The sequence below is a fragment of the Rhinoraja longicauda genome, chromosome 38 (genome assembly GCF_053455715.1).
Source record: "Rhinoraja longicauda isolate Sanriku21f chromosome 38, sRhiLon1.1, whole genome shotgun sequence".
NCBI classification, from domain to species: Eukaryota; Metazoa; Chordata; class Chondrichthyes; order Rajiformes; family Arhynchobatidae; genus Rhinoraja; species Rhinoraja longicauda.
Genome location: NC_135990.1, coordinates 5,183,295 through 5,203,514, shown reverse-complemented (window position 1 = coordinate 5,203,514; position 20,220 = coordinate 5,183,295). Strand labels below are relative to the sequence as shown.

The following is a 20,220-nucleotide window of genomic DNA, read 5'->3' as shown; positions in this document are numbered from 1 at the left end:
TCGAAGGGCCGAGTGGCCTACTCCTGCACCTATTTTTCTATGTATGAGCACATTCCCAGTGCCGTCGATCGCTCATCTATCACCCCTGCTGCCTGGATTGTCGGAGACGGCAGTGATGGTCTGTTAAGGGGCATGAAAAATTCATGCTAAGTAGAAGGCTGTAAAGAATAGTTCATTGAACCAGGAAGGGGACCCAGTGCGTGTGACCATTTTCATCTACTGCGAAATCATCCTTTTTTAATAAAGGAAGCTTAGGTTCTTTAGAGATTTAATTATTGATGATTTCAGATTGGGATGTTGGTTCCATTACCCTGCTGACCAACCCCACCTCCACTTTCCCACCCTCCCTCATGGCCCCCCCCCCCCCACCACTGCCCAAGGCTACGAAACCTAATCGGCTTAAAGTACTCTGAGAAGAATGACTCACGACATCCTATCCCCCTCCCGCCCGAGTTTTTTTTTTGTTTTTCAATTTGCAATCCTATCTTCAAGTCAAAGTCAATTTTATTGTCAATTTCCAGTTAGTTTACACAGACAGAAAATCGAAATACCGTTTCCCACAATCACGAGGAATAAAGTGCATTAAATTAAGTTAAAATTAAAAAGGCACAGCAAACAACAATCAATATAAAATATAGTCACTTCAATGAAAAAAAGATGAAGATGAATATATTACAATAAAAAAATAATGAACAGTAGTGCAAAGCCTGTCCATAGCAGCGTTAAAAAAAGTGTCTGGTGCTGGATGTGCGTGTGTGTGGGGTGTTAAAGTCCAGGTCCAATGGGGGCAGGGGAGAGAGGAGGGAGGGAGGGGAGAGAGGAGGGAGGGAGGGGAGAGAGTTCAGCATCCTGACAGCCTGGTGGAAAAAACTGTTCTTTAGTCGGGTGGTGCTCGACCTCAGGCTGCGAAACCTTCTCCCTGAAGGCAGGAGGGTGAAGAGGCTGTTGGAAGGGTGGGAGGGGTCACCCACAACGCTCAATGCTTTGCGGGTGAGGCGGGTGGTGTAAAGGACCAGGAGTGTTGGGAGTGAGGCGCCAGTGATCCTCTCAGCAGTGTTCACTATGCGCTGCAGGGTCTTGCGGCTGGAGGCTGTGCAGCTTCCGAACCACACAGTGATGCAGCTGCTGAGGATGCTCTCGATGGCGCCTCGGTAAAAAGTGTACATGATGGGTGTGGAGGCTCCCGCTCTCTTCAGTTTGCGGAGGAAGTAGAGGCGCTGCTGGGCTTTCTTGGCGATGGACGTGGTGTTGTTGCTCCAGGAGAGATCCTCGGTGATGTTCACCCCCAGGAATCTTCCACATTTTTTTCAAAAAATTATTATTTTCTTCTTGCTGAAGAGCAATTGAACTCTTGATTATAACAAACTGCAGCCTGTTCCATTGTGTGATCCAATAAAGGTCCTTCTATACTGTAAAGGGAAAAAAAGGAGTTTGCTTTGGGAAGGAACTGCAGATGCTGGTTTAAACCGAAGATGGACACAAATTGCTGCAGTAACTCAGCTGGCGGGACAGGCAGCATCTCTGGAGAGAAGGGAATGGGTGACATTTCAGGTTTGAAGAAGGGTCTCGACCCAAAACGTCACCCGTTCCTTCTCTCCAGAGATGCTGCCTGTCCCGCTGATTTACTCCAGCATTTTGTGTCTGTCTATGGAAAAAAAGGAGTTTGCTTTCTGGTTCTTTGAGCATGCGAACAGGCCCTTCAGAAACAGGCTAAATAACAGATTATTAAGGGGTTGGACACGTTAGAGGCAGGAAACATGTTCCCAATGTTGGGGGAGTCCAGAACAAGGGGCCACAGTTTAAGAATAAGGGGTAGGCCATTTAGAACTGAGATGAGGAAAAACTTTTTCAGTCAGAGAGTTGTGAATCTGTGGAATTCTCTGCCTCAGAAGGCAGTGGAGGCCAATTCTCTGAATGCATTCAAGAGAGAGCTGGATAGAGCTCTTAAGGATAGCGGAGTCAGGGGGTATGGGGAGAAGGCAGGAACGGGGTACTGATTGAGAATGATCAGCCATGATCACATTGAATAGCGGTGCTGGCTCGAAGGGCCGAATGGCCTCCTCCTGCACCTATTGTCTATTGTCTATTCATCCCACCAAGACCACACCGATCACCGATTCACACTAGTTCTATGTTATCCCACATTCTCATCCACTCTCTGTACATTCAGAGCATTTTACAGAGGGCCAATTAATTTATAAACCCGCACGTCTTTTGGGATGGGGGAGGAAACCGGGGCATCCGGAGAAAACAATAGACAATAGGTGCAGGAGGAGGCCATTCGGCCCTTTGAGCCAGCACAGCCATTCAATGTGATCATGGCTGATCATTCTTAATCAGTACCCCGTTCCTGCCTTCTCCCTATACCCTCTGACTCCGCTATCCTTAAGAGCTCTATCTAGCTCTCTCTTGAATGCATTCAGAAAATAGGCCTTCTGAGGCAGAGAATTCCACAGATTCACAACTCTCTGACTGAAAAAGTTTTTCCTCATCTCCGTTCTAAATGGCCTACCCCTTATTCTTAAACTGTGGCCCCTGGTTCTGGACTCCCCCAACATTGGGAACATGTTTCCTGCCTCTAACGTGTCCAACCCCTTAATAATCTTATACGTTTCGATAAGATCTTCTCTCATCCTTCTAAAAACCCACGCTGTTGCAGGGAGAACGTGCAAACTCCACAAAGACTCCACCCGAGGTCAGGATGGAGCCTGGGTACCTGGTGCTGTGAGGCAGCAGCTCTACTGCTGTTGTCGTTTCGCAAATGTCACAAAGCACTATAAGCCACTGTTGTAAATGAGGAGATAGGGCAGAGGCAGCATCCTTGCTTATACTGGGGTTGCCAACTGTCCCGTATTAGCCGGGACATCCCGTATTTTGGGCTAAATTGGTTTGTCCCGTACGGGACCGCCCTTGTCCCGTATTAGGCCCGCGTGCCGCTGTCGGCCGGGACAGTGTAGGCTAACGTAATGTGTTCGGGGAGCGGGACCGAGTGTGTTCGCCTAACGGAGGTTGCGTAGCGACCCGCCTCCCGGCCCGGGCGGCCGCCATTGGTGGAGCGGGAGCACGTGGCCCGCTGGCTGGGTGAGGTCACGTGGGGTCGGGGCGGGGCGGTGACGTCACCTTGTCCCGTATTTGGGAGTGAGATAGTTGGCAACCCTACTTACACCCTGTCCCTAGCACAGAAAACCAGAGAAGGCCAGACCATTTGGATCTTTGATCCTACTCCACTGTTCAGTCTAACCGCGGGTAATTCTTTCGGTTTAGGTTTATTATTGTCGCGGTAACCGAGATACAGTATTTGCACGCTATCCAAACAGATCGGAAATACCACACATAGATACAATCAGTTCAAACTCAAGTGCAATAGTTAGAGCAAAGGGCAAGATTCAGAGCGCAGAATATAGTTCTCAACATTATAGTGCATCAATCCCATAGGCAAAGTCCAATGTCCGCAATGGGGTAGAGGTGAATTGGACATAGGGTTGCCAACTGTCCCGTATTAGCCGAGACATCCCGTATATTGGGCTAAATTGGTTTGTCCCGTACGGGACCGCCCTTGTCCCGTATTAGGCCCGGGGAGCGATGTAGGCCCTGTACACTGTAGGCCCGGGGGCCGCTGTAGGTTCGGACTGTGTAGGCTCTGAGGCCCGGGCACCGCCCAACGAGGTTGCCGAGCAACCCGCCCCCTGGCCCGGGTGGCCGCCATTGGTGGAGCGGGTACACGTGGGTGCTGGCTGGGTGAGGACACGTGGGGCGCGGGGCGGTGACGTCACCCTTTGTCCCTTATTTGGGAGTGAGGAAGTTGGCAACCCTAATCGGACAATGCCTTAGCTTATGGATACTAAACGAAACTTAACCTCTCTGTACTCCTGATGGGCTGAATCACCCTGCACTTCCTGCCTCCCGACAGAGCTTTACAAGGTCTGCATTCTGCACATTCCATCGGATGCTGCCGCTTAAGTGCACAGACGGGACCTGCTCTCGGCCTCCATCTTAAATTGTCCCCGGTGGTCAGTAATGTTGGGGCTTTTACAGAGCAGCTCTGTGGTGAATCACTCACCAACCCGTCTCTCCTCTGAAAGACCATGCACACTCTTTTCCTGGGTTCGTTAGCCTCCGTCTCCTCTCCTCTCCGCCCTTGTGTGTTGTGTAGTAATGAATGAAACTGGACGTTGCACCGAAGATAGACACAAAAAGCTGGAGTAACCCAGCGGGTCAGGCGGAGATGCCGAAGGAGGGGCTCGACCCGAAACGTCACCCATTGCTTCTCTCCAGAGATGCTGCCTCTTGTGCATTTTGTCGTGCATTGAAGTCCTGCAGGTTGGGTGCCAACTTCCTCGCTCCCAAATACAGGACAAGGGTGACGTCACCGCCACGCACGCCCCACGTGACGCCACCCAGCCAGCGGCCACGTGCTCCCGCTGGCTGGGTGAGGTCACGTGGGGCGCGGGGCGGTGACGTCACCCTTTGTCCCTTCCTTGGGAGCGAGGAAGTTAGCGACCCTACTAATGCGGGACAAGGGCGGGACAAACTAATTTAGCCCAAAACACAGGGGATGTCCCGGCTAATACGGGACAGTTGGCGACCCTAGTTGGTGACAGTTGGCTGTGCCACCCTAAATGCCTGATCCTATTTTCTTCTGTTCCTGCCTAACCTGTCTGCACCTTGCGACTGTGTGGTCATTGTGTTGCTATTGAGGGCGTGCAGCGTAGGTTTACTAGGTTAATTCCCGGAATGGCGGGACTGTCATATGTTGAAAGACTGGAGCCACTAGGCTTGTATACACTGGAATTTAGAAGGATGAGAGGGGATCTTATCGAAACGTATAAGATTATTAAGGGGTTGGACACGTTAGAGGCAGGAAACATGTTCCCAATGTTGGGGGAGTCCAGAACCAGGGGCCACAGTTTAAGAATAAGGGGTAGGCCATTTAAAACAGAGATGAGGAAAAACTTTTTCAGTCAGAGAGTTGTGAATCTGTGGAATTCTCTGCCTCAGAGGGCAGTGGAGGCCAATTCTCTGAATGCATTCAAGAGAGAGCTAGATAGAGCTCTTAAGGATAGCGGAGTCAGGGGGTATGGGGAGAAGGCAGGAACGGGGTACTGATTGAGAATGATCAGCCATGATCACATTGAATGGCGGTGCTGGCTCGAAGGGCCGAATGGCCTCCTCCTGCACCTATTGTCTATTGTCAAACAGCTTGTTAATCCACATAAACGCTGAGTTACCCCCAGCTTTCTGTGTCTATCTTCGGTTTGAACCAGCAGCAGTTCCTTCGATAGACACAAAACGCTGGAGTAACTCAGCGGGACAGGCAGCATCTCTGGGTGGAGGGAATGGGTGACGTTTTCGAATGGAGACCCCTTCGGTCTGAAGAAGGGTCTCGACCTGACAAGTCATCTATTCCTTCTCTCCAGAGATGCTGCCTGTCCCGCTGAGTTACTCCAGCGTTTTGTGTCTACGGTTTAAACCAGCGTCTGCAGTTCCTTCACATTGCACTGCTGGGGTCCCTCGTTCCACATTACAATGATTAATTGCCCAGGTCTCACACCGTGCCTCCAAGTGTTAATATTGTGGAAATCGGTAACAGCGAGATTGCCCTAATGCTTGTCTTGTTTAATTTAATCTAATAAATCCTCCTTCCCATCATCAATTAGGGGCCAGGCATCGTCCCAGCTGCCGTGTCGCTGGCTGCCTGCCAATTTCCTCTCTCAGCTCTTCCCTTGAAGGCTCTGTCCTTACACCACCTCTCCTCAGCTCACGCACGCAGGTTTATGTGGATTAACAAGCTGTTTGACCACACAGTCGCAAGGTGCAGAAGGAGGGTCTCGAGCCGAAGGTTAGGCAAGAACCGAAGAAAATAGGATCAGGCATTTTTTAGATTTAGAGATACAGCACGGAAACAGGCCCTTCGGCCCACCGAGTCCGCGCCGCCCAGCGATCCCCGCACACTAACACTATCCTACGCACACTAGGGACAATTTTTTTACACATTACCCAGTCAATTAACCTACAAACCTGTACGTCTTTGGAGTGTGGGAGGAAACCGAAGATCTCGGAGAAAACCCACGCAGGTCACGGGGAGAACGTACAAACTCCGTACAGACGGCTCCCGTAGTCAGGATCGAACCTGAGTCTCCGGCGCTGCATTCGCTGTAAGGCAGCAACTCTACCGCTGCGCCACCGTGCCGCCCAGGGTAGAGCTGCTGCCTATGGTTGCCAACTGTCCCCTATTAGCCGGGACATCCCCTGTATTTTGGGCTAAATTAGTTTGTCCCGCACGGGACCGCCCTTGTCCCGTATTAGTAAGGTTGCCAACTTCCTCGCTCCCAAGGAAGGGACAAAGGGTGACGTCACCGCCCCGCGCCCCACATGACCTCACCCAGCCAGCGGCCATGTGCTCCCGCTCCACCAATGGCGGCAGCCATTGCGTGAGCACGTGGCCGCTGGCTGGGTGAGGTCACATGGGGCGTGCGGGGCGGTGACGTCACCCTTGTCCCGTATTTGGGAGTGAGGAAGTTGGCAACCCTACTTGCAGGACTTCAATGCACGACAAAATGAGCCCAAAGCTCTCATTGAGAAGAAAGTTTAAAAAAGATGTGCAGGTAAGTTTTTTTACACAGAGGTGGGTGCCTGGAACGTACTGGGGACAGATTGTGATGTTTAAGCAGCTTTTAAATAGGCTCATGGAACTGCAGGGGATGCAGGGTCATGCATCATATCCCAGCAAGTAAGAGCTGGAGATAAGAGATAAGAGTTCAGTCTGAAGAAAGGTCTCAACCCACAACGTTACCCATCCCTTCTCTCCAGAGATGCTGCCTGTCCCGCTGAGTTACTCCAGCATTTTGTGTCTGTCTTTGGTGTAAACCAGCACCTGCAGTTCCTTCCTGCACATAAGAGTTGGTCTTGTGCAGCACAGGCATAATCAATTTTAATTCCCTTATGTTTTAACTGCAAAGCTTAATGCAAGTGGATCGATTCAGTTAGGCATCATGTGCAGGAAGGAACTGCAGATGCTAGTTTACGCTCAAAATAAACGCGATAAGCTGGAGTAACTCAGCGGATCAAGAAATCTGAAGAAGAGTCTCAAACCGAAACCTATTCTCCAGAGAGGTCCTGGAGAGCAAAGAGGTCCTTCTGCAGTTGTACAGGGCCCTAGTGAGACCACACCTGGAGTATTGTGTGCAGTTTTGGTCTCCAAATTTGAGGAAGGATATTCTTGCTATTGAGGGCGTGCAGTGTAGGTTCACGAGGTTCATTCCCAGAATGGCGGGACTGTCGTATGTTGAAAGACTGGAGCGACTAGGCTTGTATACACTGGAATTTAGAAGGATGAGAGGGGATCTTATTGAAACATATAAGATTATTAAGGGATTGGACACGCTAGAGGCAGGAAACATGTTCCCGATGTTTGGGGAGTCCCGAACCAGGGGCCACAGTTTAAGAATAAGGGGTAGGCCATTTAGAACGGAGATGAGGAAAAACCTTTTCACTCAGAGAGTTGTGAATCTGTGGAACTCTCTGCTTCAGAAGGCAGTGGAGGCCAATTCCCTGGATGCTTTCAAGAGAGAGTTAGATAGAGTTCTTAATGATAGCAGAGTCAGGGGATATGGGGAGAGGGCAGGAATGGAGTACTGATTGTGGATGATCAGCCATGATCACGGTGAATGGCGGTGTTGGCTCGAAGGGCCGAATGGCCTCCTCCTGCACCTATTGTCTATTGTGCTGCTGAGCTACTCCAGCTTTTTGTGTCTATCTTCAGCTGGGCAGCGTGGGCCAAAGGGCCTGATCCTGTGCTGTTCTTTTCGATGAGCCCGAGGTTTAATGTCAAAGGAATGATTACCGGTGGTGTTAATCTGCCGACTCTTTGATAATGCATCGATTAGGTTTGCACTAAGATTGCTCTCGGCGACCTTAATGCTGTCAGCACAGGACCTGCTTGGAGATATGGCCAGATTAAGTCTGGCCCATTGATGGGAGCCTGGCCCAGCTGAGCTGGGAGGAGAGTCTGCCCCCACATTTGATGGACAAATTTCAGCTACAACACCATTGCCTTTTTGAAGGCTTGCAATAAAAAGGAACTGACGGATGCTGGTTTATACCAAGGATGGACACTAACTGCTGGAGTATCTCAGCAGGTCAGGCAGTATCTCTTGAGAACATGGATAGGTGACATTTCGGGTCAGACTGATCAGACTATCTTAAAGCCTCTTAGATGCATCTGCACAGAGGTGGCATTTTACAATGATCCATAAACCCACCGACCTAGTTTATTTTATTTTAAAGATACAGCGCGGAAACAGGCCCTTCGGCCCACCGAGTCAGCGCCGACCAGCGATCCCCGCACACTAACGCTATCCTACACACACCAGGGGCAATTTACAATTGTACCAAGCCAATTAACCTACAAACCTGCACGTCTTTGAAGTGTGGGAAGAAACCGGAGATTCCGGGGAAAACCCATGCAGGTCACGGGGAGAACGTGCAAACTCCGTACCGACAGCGCCCGTAGTCAGGATCGAACCCGGGTCTCTGGCGTTTGAGGCAGCAACTCTACCGCTGCGCCATCGTGCCGCGCTTCTTTAGGATATGGGAGGAAACTGGAAACATTGTGCAGTCATAGGGAGAACATGCAAACTCCACACAGACAGCACCCGAGGTCAGGATCGAACTTCCTCTGAGAGGCACTATCTCCTCTAATTGCACTATGGTGCCACCTTTCTTGATTAATGAAATCTCTCTTGGCAAAAAAACATTTTCCAGGAGTACATTTCATTCATTCATATTATTTGCCTTTGCATTAATATATTTAATAATTCAAGAGCACTAAGAGTTTTTTTGTTTACAAAATACATTTTCTGTGTTTTGTTGACAGTATTTTAAAAATATTTTTAGGAATGTTTTTGAATGTGAAGAGATATTTAGAGCTCTGAAAATGTTGACAGACGGCTAAGCTGTGTGGAGGCACGTCTCATCCTTCTAAATTCCAGTGAGTTTGCCCATTGCTCTTACAAAAGTTGTAAAAGGCTGGGATAAGTTACTTGTGTGATTGTGACATCAGTCTGAAGAAGGGTCTCAACCCGAAACGTCACCCATTCCTCTCCTGAGATGCTGCCTGACCTGCTGAGTTACTCCAGCATTTTGTGTCTACCTTGTGTGATTGCGATGTATTTTAGCAACAAGTGTGTTCAACGGAATCCAGTTCATCAAACTGACAAGTGGATACAGCTGGTGAGAAGAGGTTGATTAGTCCGGGGTTTGACAGGAACTTGCACACTGTGATGCACAAACACGTGTGTTTGCGGTTAAAAATAAACGCTGCTGTGATAACGGCATGTTAACATTCACATCCTAATCCAGGCATGCCACGGCCAACCTGTGGCTCGTGGGTTCTATTTAAGTAACGCAGAAGGAATTTGATATGAATGTGTGAAGTGGCAATGATAATCAAGGAGTGTGCGGTGTTTAGGGTTTAATCTCCACGATGCTACGAGACCTTCCAACCATGCAGCCCTACTGACGGTCGCCAATTATAGAGCCATACAGTTAGGGTTGCCAACTTCCTCACTCCCAAATAAGGGACAAAGGGCGACGTCACTGCCCCGCGCCCCACATGACCTCACCCAGCCAGTGGCCACGTGCTCCCGCTCCACCAATGGCGGCCGCCCGGGACAGGAGGGGGGTTGCTATGCAACCTCCGTCAGGTAGCGCCCGGGCCTACACTGTCCGGGACTGCTGCGGCCCCCGGGCCTACAGTGTCCGGGCATGCAGTGTCCGGGCCTGCAGTGTCCGGGCCTACAGTGTCCGGGCCTGCAGTGTCCGGGCATGCAGTGTCCGGGCCTGCAGTGTCCGGGCCTACAGTGTCCGGGCCTGCAGTGTCCGGGCCTACAGTGTCCGGGCATGCAGTGTCCGGGCCTGCAGTGTCCGGGCATGCAGTGTCCGGGCCTACAGTGTCCGGGCCTGCAGTGTCCGGGCCTACAGTGCCGTCAGGGCCTAATACGGGACAAGGGCGGTCCCGTACGGAACAAACCAATTCAGCCCAAAATACGGGATCTCCAGGCTAATACGGAACAGTTGGCAACCCTACATAGATTGTAAACTGTAAACTCAACTAAAGTCAAGAGTGTTTTATGTACAGGTAGAGAGCAACTGCAGATGCTGGTTCAAAGAGGAAGAGGTTTGGACTTTTTTGCCTTCCATCACAGTGAGGAATGTAGTGAATCCTAGCTGTGGTGAATGTTTATGTTAACGTTTATGTAGTTGTGTGTCTTGTTGCTTTTATTTTAATATGGCTGTATGGTGATTTGAATTTCAACTGTACTTTATTGATGCACGTGACAATTAACTGACCTTGAAACCTGGAAACTGAAAATAGAGCCAAAAAGCTGGAGGAGCACAGTGGGACAGGCAGCATCTCTGGAGAGAAGGAATGGGAACATCACTCGTTCCTTCACTCCAGAGATGCTGCCTGTCCCACTGAGTCACTCCAGCATTTTTTTGTCTATCGTCAAGAGTGTTTTATAGTCATTTATACCAAAAAAAAGAACCATTAAATTGTTATTTGCAGCAGCCCAACAGGTTTGTAAACACAGTAGTCATATCATATCATATCATATACATACAGCCAGAAACAGGCCTTTTCGGCCCTCCAAGTCCGTGCCGCCCAGTGATCCCTGTACATTAACACTATCCTACACCCACTAGGGACAATTTTTACATTTACCCAGCCAATTAACCTACATACCTGTACGTCTTTGGAGTGTGGGAGGAAACCGAAGATCTCGGAGTAAACCCACGCAGGTCACGGGGAGAACGTACAAACTCCTTACAGTGCAGCACCCGTAGTCAGGATCGAACCTGAGTCTCCGGCGCTGCATTCGCTGTAAAGCAGCAACTCTACCGCTGCGCTACCGTGCCGCAATAGATTACATAATAGAGTCATAGAGTGACACAGTGTGGAAACAGGCCCTTCAGCCAAACTTGCCCACACCAACCAACATGTCCCAGCTACACTAGTCCCACTGCCCATGTTTGGCCCATATCCCTCCAAACCTGCCCTAACCATGTACCTGTCTATAAGAAAATAACTGCAGATGCTGGTATAAATCGAAGGTATTTATTCACAAAATGCTGGAGTAACTCAGCAGGTCAGGCAGCATCTCAGGAGAGAAGGAATGGGTGACGTTTCGGGGCGAGACCCTTCTTCAGACTGATGTCGGGGCGGCGGGACAAAGGAAGGATATAGGTGGAGACAGGAAGATAGAGGAAGATCTGGGAAGGAGGAGGGGAAGAGAGGGACAGAGGAACTATCTAAAGTTGGAGAAGTCGATGTTCATACCACCGGGCTGCAAGCTGCCCAGGCGAAATATGAGGTGCTGTTCCTCCAATTTCCGGTGGGCCTCACTATGGCACTGGAGGAGGCCCATGACAGAAAGGTCAGACTGGGAATGGGAGGGGGAGTTGAAGTGCTCGGCCACCGGGAGATCAGTTTGGTCAACGCGGACCGAGCGCATCGCGACCCGAAACGTCACCCATTCCTTCTCTCCTGATATGTACCTCTCTATAATTGTTTCTCAAACATTGCGATAGTCACAGCCTCCACTACCTCCTCTGGCAGCTCGTTCCGTACAGCCACCACCCTTCGTGTGAAAAAGCTACCCCTCAGATTCCTATGAAATCTTTTCCCCTTCACCTTAAACCTCTGGTCTTCGATTCCTCTACTCTGGGCAAGAGGCTCTGTGCATCTAATTGATAGGAGATTTCTCTAAAGCTCCACGTTGCTATTGGCAACCTCTCCATCAGCTTGGCATGGCACTCGGATTCCATTTGACCATTGAACTTTGGACACAGTCTCCACGCGTTGAAGTTGTTCACTTGTCAAGGTCACGGGGAAAGAGAGGCACGGTGGTGCAGCAGTAGAGTTGCTGCCTTACAGCGAATGCAGCACCTGAGACTCAGGTTCGATCCCGACTACGGGTGCTGTCTGTACAGAGTTTGTACGTTCCCCCGTGACCCGCGTGGGTTTTCTCCAGGTGCTTCGGTTTCCTCCCACACTCCAAAGACGTGCAGGTCTGTAGGTTAGTTGGCTTTTTTAAATTACCCCTAGTGTGTATCTTATCGAAACGTAAAAGATTATTATGGGGTTGGACACGTTAGAGGCAGGAAACATGTTCCCAATGTTGGGGGAGTCCAGAACCAGGGGCCACAGTTTAAGAATAAGGGGTAGGCCATTTAGAACTGAGATGAGGAAAAACTTTTTCAGTCAGAGAGTTGTAAATCTGTGGAATTCTCTGCCTCAGAAGGCAGTGGAGGCCAATTCTCTGAATACATTCGAGAGCTAGATAGAGCTCTTAAGGATAGCGGAGTCAGGGGGTATGGGGAGAAAGAGGATTCAATGTGATCATGGCTAATCATTGAATCAGGGGGGATCATTCAGTCAGGGGGTATGGGGAGAAAGAGGATTCAATGTGATCATGGCTGATCATTGGTACTGATTTGAGAATGATCAGCCATGATTACATTGAATGGCGGTGCTGGCTCGAAGGGCCGAATGGCCTACTCCTGCACCTATTATCTATTGTCTATTGTAATAGAATAAGATAGAACTAGAGTAGGGGTGAATGTTGGTTGGTGCAGATTTGGTTGGCAGAAGGGCCTGTTTCCATGCAGTATCTCTAAACTCAGCTAAACTAACTTTGATTTAAAGTTCAACCTTCCAGGAAAAGGTGTGCAGTTAGATGGGACACCATTGCCAATGCCAATGAAGGCAAGCACGCTATATGCATTCTTCACCACACTACGATACACACAAAATGCTGGAGTAACTCAGCGGGTCAAGCAGCATCCCTGGAGAAAAAGGAGGGGTGACGTTATGGGCCGGAGTCCTTCTTCAAACTGTCCATCTTCTCCGCACTGTCGACTTGTGTTGCCTCTTTCAGGGGACTATGTACTTGTATCCCCCATGACAGACACACAAAATGCTGGAGTAACTCGGCGGGTCAGGCAGCATCTCTGGATAAAAGGAATGGCCGACGTTTCGGGTTGAGAGCCTTCTTCAGTCTGAAGAAGGGTCTCGACCTGAAACGTCGGCCATTCCCTCTCTCCAGAGATGCTGCCTGTCCCACTGAGTTACTCCAATGTTTTGTGTCTACGGCTTAAACCAACATCTGCAGTTCCTTCCTACTTTTATCCCCAGGTCTCTCTGTTCAACAACGCTCTCCAGGGCACTGCCATGCACGATGTAGGTAAGAGGTAGTAATTATGGAGGAAATTCCAAGGCAAAATGGTGTTTTAGCAGCTAGTCCCAAACTCAGAGAAGGGTTTCCTCCGATCTACTCTCAATTGTTCAGCTTCGTTTAGTCTAGAGATACAGCATTGAAACAAACTCTTCGGCCCACCAAGTTCATGCTGACCATCGATCACCTGTTACACTAGCTCTATGTTATCCCACTTTCTCACCCACTCCCTGCACAGTCGGGCCAATTTACAGAGGCCAACCTGCAAACCTACCCACAAACTCTGACACAAAAGTGCTGGTGCAAATCAGCGGGTCAGGCAGCTTCTCTGGAGAATATCGAGAGGTGACGTTTAGGGTCGGGACTTCTCCGGACTCTGAAGAAGAATCCAACACCCGAAACATCATCTAATTGTGTTGAGTCTGAAGAAGGGTCCTGACCCGAAACATCACTTATCGATGTAGAGTCTGAAAAAAGGGCCGTGACCTGAAACGTCACCTATCCATGTTCTCCTGAGATGCTGCCTGACCCGCTGAGTTACTCCAGCACTCTGTGAAACGTCACCTATCCATGTTCTCCAGAGATGCTGCCTGACCCGCTGAGTTACTCCAGCACTCTGTGAAACGTCACCTATCCATGTTCTCCTGAGATGCTGCACGACCCGCTGAGTTACACCAGCACTTTGTGTCTTATTTTGCAAACCGGCACCTGCAGCTCCTTGTATCTCCCACCAACAACCTACATTGTCCTGCTATCGGTGCCTATTCCAGGCCCATCCTCCCCATTTTATTTTTCCTCTCTCTACTTTCATCTGTTCTTCTTTCTCTTTGTAACGTTTAGAATGGGAGTCTGGCCTGGAATGATGACGTTGATGGTGGAAGAGCAAGGGAGGCTGCCAAAGACTTCGCCAAGGTCAGACCTTCTTTGTTCTCCTTCATCGGGCTTCTCACCTTCTTCTCTCTCTCTCTCTCTCTCTCTCTCTCTCTCTCTCTCTCTCTGTCTCTCTCTCTCTCTCTCTCTCTCTCTCTGTCTCTCTCTCTCTCTCTCTCTCTCTCTCTCTCTCTCTCTCTCTCTCTCTCTCTCTCTCTCTCTCTCTCTCTCTCTCTCTCTCTTTCTTTCTCTCTCTCACAACTTCACACGCTGGTTATGGTGCAAAAGGAGGTCACATAAGATCATACGTGATAGGAACAGAGTGCGGGGCTCTTTTTCACATCCTCCCAGCATCGTGACAAGTCTCCCCTGACTTCCCCAGCTTTTCCCCCCTCGCTCATATCTCAATCCACAGATGAGTGTGCTGGAGGCTCGTGTTCGCAAACCCGAGCCAGCAGATCATTGCTTTTCACAGAAGCATCCCGTAAACATCAAGGTCGAGTTTATGCAAATGCTTCGAGTTCCTGTCAAAGGCACAGAATCTCGATGTAAAGAGTGCTGAGGTCGCAACATATTTTCAACCACTGCTTCCAGAGGCGACTAGGCTTTGTCCGTTGTAGAAAACCGTGGGTACACTGCCCCAATTTTCCACCTACTGTGGTAACTGGTCAGAGAGTCATAGAGTGTCCCTGTGGGTATAACCACCGTAACCACCTGTAGTTTGAAGAGCTACCTGGCTTGATACATCCCACGAGTGGAACTTGTTTCTGAACACATCAAGATATTTGAGCTACCAGGGACTCGGTGGCACTAGGAACTTCAGTCAACTTTTTTTTTTGTTGAGCTGTATTGTCTTTCAAAAATTTATTGAACTTTTTTTTTGGAACGTACATAGGTTTTCACTGTATCTCCGCACACATGACACTAAACTGAACTGAAACTGAACTGAGTTTAAGTACGTAGGTTTAAGGTGAAGAGGGAAAGATTTAATAGAAATTTAAGGGGCAACTTATTCACACAAAAGGGTGGTGGGCGTATGGAACGAGCTGCCAGAGGAGGTAGTTGAGGCAGGGACTATCCCAATGTTTAAGAAACAATTAGACAGTTACATGGACAGGACAGGTTTGGAGGGATATGGGCCAAATGCAGGCAGGTGGGACAAGTGTGGCTGGGACATGTTGTCCGGTGTGGGCAAGTTGGGCCGAAGGGCTTGTTTCCACACTGTATCACTCTATGACTCTGTTATGTAATCTATTGACTACTAGTGTTTACAGACCTGTTTGGCCGCTGGAAGTAACAATTTAATGGTTCTTTTTTTGTACAAATGACTATAAAACACTATTGACTTTATATAGTTTACAGTTTAGTCATACAGCGTGGAAACAATTCCCTTCAGCCCACCGAATGAGTCCACGCTGTCCAACAATCACCCGTACACTAGTTCTATCCTACACACACTAAGGGCAATTTACAGAAGCCAATTAACTTACAGACCTGCACGTCTTTGAAATGTGGGAGGAAAGCAGAGCACCTGAAGAAAGCTCACGTGGTGACAGGGGGAACGTACAAACTCTGTACAGACGGCACCCGTAGTCAGGATCGAACCCGGGTCTCTGGCGCTGTAAGGCAGCAACTCTACCGCTGCGCCACCGTGCCAACCCACTCTTGGCTACTCCACAATTCCTTTTACGATACGATACGAATACGATACGATAGAACTTTATTTCTCCCAGGAGGGAAATGGGTCTGCCAACAGTCATAAGTCATAAAACACACCAAGATACATGAAACATGAAATTAAAATGGCGAGTGGAAAGTCCAGGATTGGGGATGTGCACAGATTGGGGAGGGGGAGGGGGGTCAGTCTCGGTCTACCCCACGACAGAAGGGGGAGGAGTTGTACCGTTTGATAGCCACAGGGAAGAAGGATCTCCTGTGTCGTTCTGTGGTGGGACCAGTGTGTTGCTGAAGGAGCTCCTCAGGTTGACCAGTGTGTCATGGAGGGGGTGAGCTGTATTGTCCAGGATGCTCCACAGTTTGACCACCAAGACCACCTCCCGTGAATCTAGCTCCACTCCCAGCCTTCTTCAGCACTCTGACTATTTCGTGCAGCACCTTTTCAGCATTTCCTTTGCGTTTCTCCACAGCTCTACGAACTGGACAGTGATCCCAAGCGGAAAGAGTTCCTGGATGATCTATTTGTGTTTATGCAGAAGAGAGGTGAGTGTGACGTTCTCCTTCCAGTCTCCTGATTGTCGCTGGCTTCTGTGTCCCTGGAGTAGAAGTTTACTGTGCCCTTGGAAACTTTGCCTGGTATTGAAACCCTCTTTAAATCAACAGAAATGAACATTAAGCTGGATGTTGGTTAGGCTCACGCCAAGGTAGGGTTGCCAACTGTCCCGTATTAGCCGGGACATCCCGTATTTTGGGCTAAATTGGTTTGTCCTGTACGGGACCTCCCTTGTCCCGTATTAGGCCCGGGGGGCCGCTGTAGGCCCGGACACTGTAGGCCCAGGGACCGCTGTAGTCCCAGACACTGTAGGTCTGGGCGCTGTAGGCCCAGACTGTGTAGGTCCGGACAGTGTAGGTCCGAAGACCCGGGCTCCGCCTAACAGAGGTTGCATAGCAACCCACCTCCCGACCCGGGCGGCCGCCATTGGTGGAGCGGGAGCACGTGGCCGCTGGCTGGGTGAGGTCACGTGGGACGCAGGGCGGTGACGTCACCTTGTCCCTTATTTGGGAGTGAGAAAGTTGGCAACCCTTCGCCAGGGTGAGTTCAAGGTGACTCCCTACCTCTGCTGATTTTATCACCAGGGTAGGGATGAATAGGGGCAGAATGATCCATAAATGATGAAAAACAAGTAGTTTCCGAGGGGCTTTTGATGATGTGAAGATAATTTATTGCCACATGTACCTTTGTACCTAAGAACAGTGAAAATCTTCGTTCTGCATACAATCCCGAAATATTGTACTGTCGATAAGCACAATCATGGATAAGTGTAAAAAAAAATATTTGTGGTATAATCGTAGACTTCACACAGAGTCACCACCTTTAAGGAGCCAACAAAGTTCTTAGTATGAAGAAGGATCTCTACCCAAAACATCAACCATTCTTACCCGCTGAGTTACTCCAGCATTTTGTGTCTCTCTTGGGCCTAAACCAGCATCTGCAGTTCCTTCCTACACAAAATTCTTAAGAGTGCGGTCTTATCTTGACCTTAAAGGCCCGTTGCCATGGCGACGCCGATCCTCTCCTCTGCCCGCCGCCATCTTGAAATCGTCCATTTGTTCCTGATGTGCCATCGCAGTTCTCCTCACCTGCCTCCTGTTGGTATTTTAGCTCTAAAGTCTACAAAATCAAGTAATAATGGGTTAATTAGCGGACAAATGCTGCCCTCTCATTCAGAACCTGGCTCCAGACTCATGTGTAGGAAGAAACTGCAGATGGTGGTTTAAACTGAAGATAGACACAAAAAGCTGGAGTAACTCAGCAGGACAGGCAGGTCCAGCTGTGCCTGACTATTTGTGTTGGGTTCGGGTCAGTCAGTGTTGGGTATATAGTCTGATAAAACATTTGGGCTGAGTGTCAGCTTTACCCATTTAGCTCAATCATGAGTCTGTGTTCTTCGTCAATGTTTGGTGTTTCATCCTAAAATAGATCAAAATCAGGCGTGACATTGTCACAATAGTGCTGGTGTGGAAACAAATACATCGCCTGGCCAGTCCGGACCCGCAACTCCGACCCAGGAGAGACACAAAATGCTGGAGTAACTCAGTGGGACAGGCAGCATCTCTGGAGAGAAGGAATGGGTGACGTTTCCGTTCAAGAACCTTCTTCAGACCAGTCTCGCCCCAAAATGTCAGCCATTCCTTCTCTCCAGAGATGTTGCCTGTCCCGCTGAGTTGCTCCAGCGTTTTGAGTCTATCTTGGGTTCAAATCAGCATCTGCAGTTCCTTCCAACACACTCTAACCCAGGGCTGTTGCCAGGACAACGGGCCTTTATGGCCAAGATAAGACTCTCTCATTTTTCACAAACTTTGAACTTGAAGGGTACAAGATGGAGCTGTAAACGTGGTGATTCTTGTATAGCGCTTCAGTGTGGTCTGCTATTCTTACACTCTTATACTTGAGGATGATTGTGCCCTGCTACAGTAAAAACTGTACGCAAAAATGTAATTCCACGGTACCTAGGTACATGTGAAAATAAACTATTATTGAACCATTGAAAACATAACCCTTCGAGATGGAGTCAGATTTGGATTGGCCGTTGATGGGCTGGGTTTGGATTGGCTGTTGATGGACCGGGTTTGGATTGGCTGTTGATGGCCAGGTTTGGATTGGCTGTTGATGGCAAGGTTTGGATTGGCTGTTGATGGACTGGGTTTGGATTGGCTGTTGATGGACTGGGTTTGATTGGCTGTTGATGGGGCTGGGTTTGGGTTGGCTGTTGATGGCCAGGTTTGGATTGGCTGTTAATGGGGCTGGGTTTGATCAGCTGTTGATGGACCGGGTTTGGATTGGCTGTTGATGGACCGGGTTTGGATTGGCTGTTGACGGACCGGGTTTGGATTGGCTGTTGATGGACCGGGTTTAGATTGGTTGTTGATGGACTGGGTTTGGATTGGCTGTTGATGGACCGGGTTTGGATTGGCTGTTGATGGACCGGGTTTGGATTGGCTGTTGATGGACCGGGTTTGGATTGGCTGTTGATGGACCAGGTTTGGATTGGCTGTTGATGGGCTGGGTTTGGATTGGCTGTTGATGGGGCTGGGTTTGATTGGCTGTTGATGGACCAGGTTTGGATTGGAGGAAAAGGATGGATGACGTTTCGGGTGGGTCCCTTCTTCAGACCCAGATCCGTCACAGGAAGAACGTACAAACTCCGTAAAGCCAGCAACCATGGTCAGGATTGAACCCGTGTCTCTGGCGCTGTGAGGCAGTGACTCGACCGCTGAGGCACCAGTTGGAGGTGGGATGGGAAACCATCCCTATCAGATCAACAGCATTGTGCTAGCAACTACCCCATCCCACAAACAAACAAATGAATCAGAGGTCAACATACAAACTGAAAAGCATTATTAGAATGAATGAATGAATGAATGAATGAATAGGTTTATTGGCCAAGTATGTACACATACAAGGAATGTGCCTTGGTGTAAAACAGCAAGGAGCAGTACACCCTGGCAGCCTTTGTCAGCGCTGTCCGGAAGTCCACAGACTAGAGTAAATTAGATAAAGATGTACATTTTGCACAGGACTTATCGAAACGTATAAGATTATTAAGGGGTTGGACACGTTAGAGGCAGGAAACATGTTCCCGATGCTGGGGGAGTCCAGAACCAGGGGCCACAGTTTAAGAATAAGGGGTAGGCCATTTAGAACGGAGATGAGGAAAAACTTTTTCAGTCAGAGAGTTGTGAATCTGTGGAATTCTCTGCCTCAGAAGGCAGTGGAGGCCAAGTATCTGAATGCATTCAAGAGAGAGCTGGATAGAGCTCTTAAGGATAGCGGAGTCAGGGGGTATGGGGAGAAGGCAGGAACGGGGTACTGATTGAGAATGATCAGCCACGATCACATTGAATGGTGGTGCTGGCTCGAAGGGCCGAATGGCCTACTCCTGCATCTATTGTCTATTGTCTATTGACTTCATTGATGAAAATAAACTTTTAACATTTCCTTGTTCAATAAGCCTTTGAAAGCTGTTCGCTGAAGCAGACTACAAAGACCAATTGTAGATGCTGTTGAGAGTCAGACTGTGTACACCAGTTGCAGACACTGTTCTATTTCAGACTATGTGTGGTTTGGTTTAATATTGTCACATGCACCGAGGTACAGAGAAAAGCTGATGTCTGTGACTACAATTGGGCTGCAGATACTGGTTTAAAGTGAAGATAGACACAAAAAGCTGGAGTAACTCAGCGGGACAGGCAGCATCTCTGGAGAGAAGGAATGGGTGAAGTTTCAGGTGGAGACCCTTCTTCAGACTGACTAACTCAGATTGTACATACTAAATGTAGACACGGTCAAACTCAGACCCTGCACTCATCATCCAACAAGGAACCATTCTACATTCCCTCGATCACCGTCTGCTTTGATCGGTCCTTTTCACGCCTT

The 20,220-nt window shown here is 49.1% G+C and overlaps 1 protein-coding gene across 1 annotated transcript in view; it reads left to right on the top strand.

Moving 5' to 3' along the window:
* The window catches only part of LOC144610860 (AT-rich interactive domain-containing protein 3B-like), a 179,372-nt gene that overhangs the window by 39,730 nt on the left and 119,422 nt on the right, over window positions 1–20,220 (top strand). The window contains exons 3-4 of the mRNA XM_078429829.1: window positions 14,076–14,147; window positions 16,253–16,325. Coding sequence (XP_078285955.1) covers window positions 14,076–14,147; window positions 16,253–16,325 — 145 coding nt within the window. The remainder of the gene's footprint in view (window positions 1–14,075; window positions 14,148–16,252; window positions 16,326–20,220) is intronic.